This window comes from Poeciliopsis prolifica, unplaced genomic scaffold (genome assembly GCF_027474105.1).
Source record: "Poeciliopsis prolifica strain line A6 unplaced genomic scaffold, Auburn_PproV2 SCAFFOLD017, whole genome shotgun sequence".
In the NCBI taxonomy this organism is placed as follows: Eukaryota; Metazoa; Chordata; class Actinopteri; order Cyprinodontiformes; family Poeciliidae; genus Poeciliopsis; species Poeciliopsis prolifica.
The window spans coordinates 4,022,852-4,029,365 of NW_026562392.1; the positions used below are offsets into that span (position 1 = coordinate 4,022,852).

A 6,514-nucleotide genomic window follows, 5' to 3' on the forward strand; every position below is an offset into this window, starting at 1 on the left:
GCGACAATTAAAAATCCGTAATATGGCGAAGCGGCGTAACCGTGTAACTGTAACCCCCCCTCCTTTTGTCTTGGGAGTGTTGAACAGCTCAGATTGAACAGGCAGAGCTGAACGTCGGCACGAGGAAAAGGTAGAGACGAATGACGGGGGAGACCCTCCCGAAGCTCCGCCTTTTGTCGGAAAGACGACGAAGCGCTGCCATTATTTAGGACAGAAAGCCTTTCTGTTTTTTGAATGTCGGGAACAGTACGCCGGCCCAAGGTAGATGCCCGCTAAGCTGCTGGGTAGCACCACTGATACGACACATTATTTCAAAACTCAACATTTCTAGCTTGATTCAACAATTAGCTTTATTTCAGGTTTGTTTAAAGGTTTATGAATAGACAGTGCCGACCAATCACACTCTGCATGTCATTAATGAAGGTTTATGAACAGACAGTACCGACCAATCACACTCTGCATGTCATTAATGAAGGTTTATGAACAGACAGTACCGACCAATCACACTCTGCATGTCATTAATGAAGGTTTATGAACAGACAGTACTGACCAATCACACTCTGCATGTCATTTAGCAATTTGCCATTGACTGTATTGCCTGAAGGTGCAGTGTTATGTTTCTTTTAGTGCAAGAGAACTATTCTTCCCCTCTAAGCCGAATAAGATGCAAGTCAGATTTTTTTTAAGTGAAAAAATTCTACTTTTAATTAAAAAAAAGATAATACTTACTAGTTTGTTTGTTACAATTTAGTGTCACATGTTAATTATTTTCTTTCTGCTTTATCTTCTTACTTGTTTCATATCGGAAATAACTTGATTAGGCTATATCATCAAGAAGATGTTTTGTGTTTGTCAACTGGCAATTTTAAATATTACTCTGTATTTTGCTTTAAAGAAATATGGTTATGAGTTCAATAAATGTAATGTACCTGCAGTTGATCGCAGCTGTGATATTCTTTGATATTTAATATTTTGTAAGAGTCACTGGGCCCCAAAAAGAATTAGAAACAAAATAAATAAGAACATAACATAATAAAAAAATCTGACAATGTACACTTTAATTATCTTAAATGACCTGTTACATTTAAGACTATTCATCTCCTCAAGTCATGAAACTGTTTAGCTTAAATGAAAATTACAATTCACTGCTATTTTTTTTTTTTTTTGCTATTAAGGAGAAGTGAATCTCATTCCATAAGTCATAATAAGTTAAACTGTTGCAAAAAAAAAAAGTACAAACCATAAAGTTTGGACAATTTAAAGAAGGTTTCGGCATTACAGAGGCTGGTGGGCTTAACTCGTCACGGGGCCCTCAAATCAAACCATTCCTTGGGGCCTCAAATATTCTTTGGTCGCCTCTGTCCTTAATGATTGGAAAAATTGGGTACGAAAAAAAAAAAGTTTACACTGCATCCTAGCGAAAGCACACGGACGTGCAAACGACGTCAGACTGTGCTGGCGGCACACAGATGTTGCCAACAGAGTAGGGAGGATCTGGCACGTCCCGCGCCGCTGCAGGCGCTCTGTGGCCGCGCGGTAAGGGACGCTGCGGCTTTGTGACAGGAGAGACAACGGGAGTAGGGGAAAAGGACGGCAATTATTATTTCCGTGCCCTCACCGGGAAAGGCAGAGGAAAGTTCACAGGCCTTCCCGCGCAGATACACAACAAACATCATTAATTTGGACTGCTTCGACAGCAGCACGCATGGCCCGGCCTTCAAAGGAATACCACGCATTAATTATTAATCCCCACCGCACTGGACAGCATGAAAAGAACAGCCTCCGACAGTCGGTTGGAAGCACTAATAGGAGACACTTTTTTCCTCCCTCCACTCTTCCTCCTAAAACAGAGCGACGTGAAACAGCCAAGCCGCTTGAGCTCATTTTATTACAACCACAGTGTGGGCCCCCAGGAGAACCTCCACTTCGGTTTTGCTTTCATTTGCATGACCCGCAGGACGCCACACGCTTTCTCTGTAACCGAGCGCTTTGAAATTACACGCCGGCTTTCAACGACTAAAACCAAGTTATCTGTGGAACGTGCAATTTTGCAGCAGCTTGGTTGTTATATTCATTATCTCCAAACCCCCTTTCTTTTCATCAGATTCTCCCAGCAGGGAGCAAATTGAACGGGAGAGAACAGCTGGCTGCCTATGCACATCCAGGTAGCAGCTCATTTACATTCCTCCAGAGGAGAGCGGGTCCTCTGTTCATGCTGGAGCTTCGACTTGCTCGTTGATGAAGATCACACCTAGAACTGTTACACTGGAGATGAGAGTGTCACACACTTTTCACCCGATGCTAAACTTGTTGACAGTTTGGTGGACGGGGGTGGAGGGGTGCCGAGATTTGGCACTTGGCATGTGATTCACCCCTCAAGAATGAACTGCATCTCCCTCCCCCCCCTTCCATCCCATCACCCCATCTCCATCTTTACCCCACCACCAACCGAAATCCTCCTTCAAAGCCTCACATTCTTTTTAAGGCCTTCGCTTCACACATGTACCAGCAATCCAGATGTTTTTTTTTTTAATTATTTATTTAGCTAAATATCCTTACAGAAAAAAAAAATAAAGATAAACAGAGCAATCACTTAAATCTACAAAATCCATAAACTATGTATGCTATGTATACTATAATCAGTCCAGAAAAAGGCATAGTCTGCACTGCATATGACATCTTTACATCCCAGATAAAAGGACAAACTCAAGCAGTATAACATCTTTCTCCCGCAATTGGGACATAATTGACAGGTGGTGTTTCACTTAAAAGTTGCAGCACTCCATTCAGTTGTCCTCATAGGTCAGTGAAAAGACAATTTGCAGGAGGTTTCCTCAAAAAAAAAATTGCCTTGATTCATCGTCCATGCAACGCAACACAGGAAAAAAAAAAAAAAAAAAAAGAAACGCCGTTGGCATGACGGCCGACAAACATGCGGCAGAGGTTGATCGAAAGCGTTGACGGATGCAGCATCTGGATGGCGTCATTGTGTTGTTTTGCTGGGAGTTTGGGGGGCGGGTGGCAAGAGAAGGAAGACTTTCATGCAAAAGTTGAACAGCATTGAGTCATTTAATTGCAGAGTCCATGACAATGCTCCCCCATCCCCTCCCACCGTTTTGCCCACCCTCACACGTCCGAGTTGATGCTCAGGTTGGCCAAGCGCGGGTCAGAGTTGATCTCGTACCGGTAGTGGTAACCCTCCATGTGGTCCCTGCAGGCGTCCCGGATGTTGTACATCCATCGCTTGATGCCCTTTCTGTTCAAGTAGAGCACTAGCAGGAATATGACCCCGATGAGGGCCAGCACCAAGCCCAGGAAGACGTACGACGTCTCCAGGACCCTCTCCATGTCGTTCGAGCACTTCAGCTGGGACTGCTCCACCTGCAGAAGGGGCTGGTGCCTCAGGGGCTCGGGATCGGCGCAGGTCAGCTCGTGCACGTCCACCACCACCTCCTGGGTGGAGTTTTTCTTCAGCCACGCCAGCAGGTCGCTGATGAAGCACTTGCAGCGCCACGGGTTCCCTGCAAGCTGGACGCGAAGGTCGAGGCGGAGGCCGAAGTCCGCCGTTGTGGCAGCGGACAGATCCTTCAGCTCGTTGTCCCTCAGGTCGAGGTCACGCAGCGCCGGCAGAGCCCCGTTCTCCACGCTCTGGAACATAATGAGGGAGCTGTTGCGGAGGTTCAGGGTGGCCAGGCCAGGGAGGCCCTGGAACATGCCGTCCGGCAGAAAGAGCAGGTCATTGTTGGACAGGTCCAGGGAGGTGAGGTTGGGAAGGTTTGCATGGGGAAAGAAATCAAGGGTGGTGTAATTGTTAAGAGATCTGCTGAGGTTGAGGACCTGCAGTTTACCACCATCAGGGAAAGCCCTCTCACTGAAATTCTGGATTGCGTTGCTGCTCAAGTCCAGCCGTACCAGGCTTGGCAAGTTTTTGAACGCGCCTGCATGCACCTCCTCCATCTTATTGCCACTCAGATACATTTCTGTCAGGTTTTCCAGACGGGTTGGGAAAGAGGAATCGCTTATTTGAGCGATTGTGTTTCCCGTGACGAACAGGAATTTGGTATTGGCCGGTAAGGAAGCCGGAATCTCGACCAAGTCCTGGTTTTGGCATTTCACGGTGTCTGAGGAGCACAGGCATTTGTCCGGACAGCAGCGGCAGGACGAGGCGAGAGTGAGGAGCAGCAGCAGCAGGCGCGTCATACCGGACTTGTGAGGTCTCCCCGGGCGCATTTTTGCGTTTACAAACCAGTAAACGCAGGAGGGAGAGAGAGGGGGGAAAAAAACAAAACAAACAACTGCTTTTCAACAAGTCGCCGCTTGTCTGGAACAAAGTTTTTCGTCAGAGTTTTCCTCCTGAATCCGATTAAAAACAGCTTCCTGTAACACCTCCATGTAACCGGCCGCGTGCAGTGGGAGGGAGGGGGGCTACAAAAACTCGCGCGTGAGAAGAGGCTACATTCTCAAGAAACTTCTGCGCACCTTTTCGACAGTTTTCACAAACATCGGCTATTTTTTTTTTCTTTTTCTTTTTCTCCGTCTTTAAAGCCGCGCGAGGATCCTCCGGGCTCTGGGGAAGCGGGAGAAATGAAGCGAAACGCAGAAAGAAAGACGGTCCTGAACGTCACTCTGTGGCGGCGGGTTTCCAGACAAAGCCGCCTGTTCTCCCAGACAGAGGTGCAGCGTACCTCTCTCTGTCTCTCTCTCTCTCTCTCTCCCTCCACCAAGCGCACTTCCAGCTTTCTGCAGCAGCCGGGCCGCCGTCACGGGGAGCTACCATTACTCGCCGACAGGAGGGGTGGAGAAAGAACGGGGCTCGCAATTAAACTCCCAACACCCCAAACGCGTTACTCTCTACCAAGTCTTCCTCGCGCTACCCCGACACGTCTCCAACTTCCGTGGAAAACCGCTCAGGTTTAAAGGGACAGCGGCGGTTTTGTGGAGTTCGACAGAAAGCCCCAATAAATAAACCCGAAGAGGCCCCCGAAGGACCGAGAAGCTAGAGGGGCTGTTATTAAAACATTCATCTTCTGATTCACACTGATACTGTCACCCCTGAGGAGTCATATGAACCCTCTCGGGTTCTGGGCTGGAGCTTTTGGGTGGGGAAAACAGATTTAGAAAACTATCCATGCAGCTCAAGCTCGGAGATTAAGAAAAACTGCACTTTTTTGTCATGTGCTTTTTGAAGGGTTTTAGAAACATCCACCTTTACTTGGAGACTTTGAAGGCTGTTTGACCAAATAAAAGCTAAAAGTGACTATACAGGTTTCACCATTTAGCAGAACACATAAACTCGAACCAGAAGAGCATACATAAAAATGTAAACGTTGAAAAGCTACAAAACATTCTCTGATCTTATGTTTACATATATAGGCTACATGTGGATGGATTTGTGCTTGAATATTGATGGAGAGCCCGCTCCTTGTTATATCAAATTTGGAAGCCCCCTGATGGCGATCCACAGTGTGTAACCCTATAGCTTTTTACCTCTGTCTGGCCCCTCTCATATTCTTAGCCCTGGGTCAATGGGACAACCATCTGAGTAATTCCATCACACCTGGATTGTGGCTGAAACCGATACCCACAACGTCCGCCGGGCCTGACATTATGGTTTCCAAGAAGACGCGTAAACTTTTGACACTCACCATCGCCTGCTCACACTGAGGTCAGCGCGCTCGGAAGATTTTTCTTCTTAGAAAATGAAAAGCATGTCAGGCAAAGTAGATATTTTAAGGTGCCGTGTTTTGCAAGGGCTAAATCGATTCAAAATTAAGCAAGGCAATGCGCTGTTCCACAGATAACTGGTAGTTCACTAATGCAGCATTAGCATCAGTCACATTTCATTCAGGTGACAAAAACAAAACATGAAACAACTATGAGCAGCAGTGAGAAGTGAGAAAAGCTGTTTAATGGACTAAAGAGGACTAGAATCAGATGATGGTAGTAGTAGCAATCATCCTGCAGAAAGTTTTGAAGAAATATAAAATTTTCTCTGATCTATTAAAAAGCATTCTAGCTGTAGTTTTTCCAGATTCTCTCAGTTGAGCTACTGTGGGCCTCTTGGCTACTTCTTTCTCTTCTTGTCCTGCTTAGCCATTTCCTTACATGTCTGCAGTTGTTGCATTCACTGTTCACTTTCAGCTGATGAACTCAGCAGGTAAACCAGGGCAATCATAAACACAAGCCGCTCGTCTTGTATTTTACTCGTCTTAAAACCATTTAGCTGGCATTCCCTTCCCACTTTTACTTTGTGTTGGCCTGTCACTGAAAATGCGAGTGGGACATTTAGTGGTTTGTATTTGGAAAGTGACAAACCGTGAACGAGCTCAAACTGTGTGATTGCTTTTGCAAAGTGCAGTGCCAGGTTCTTGCGGTTGCGCAATTTGACAGCGGTACAGGTGATTAGGAATATGTGGACAAACCAACAGTACATGAGAAACAGAGCTTTTGAAAAAGTAAATTAACGCCTGATGATGCAGCACAGCAACAATTGTTTCCTGCTTCAGGTTTAGTG

General features: G+C 46.2%; 1 protein-coding gene across 1 annotated transcript; it reads right to left on the minus strand.

Moving 5' to 3' along the window:
- Positions 1–2,525: 2,525 nt before the first annotated feature.
- tpbgb (trophoblast glycoprotein b) lies at positions 2,526–4,723 on the minus strand. The gene has a single exon (XM_055042396.1). It carries the CDS (start codon positions 4,228–4,230, stop codon positions 3,127–3,129), a length of 1,104 nt encoding a protein of 367 aa, XP_054898371.1. The 5' UTR covers positions 4,231–4,723; the 3' UTR covers positions 2,526–3,126.
- Positions 4,724–6,514: the final 1,791 nt, after the last annotated feature.

Excerpts from the sequence above, each read along its gene's own strand:
- tpbgb (XM_055042396.1), bottom strand. The coding sequence starts at position 4,230 with ATGCGCCCGGGGAGACCTCACAAGTCCGGTATGACGCGCCTGCTGCTG.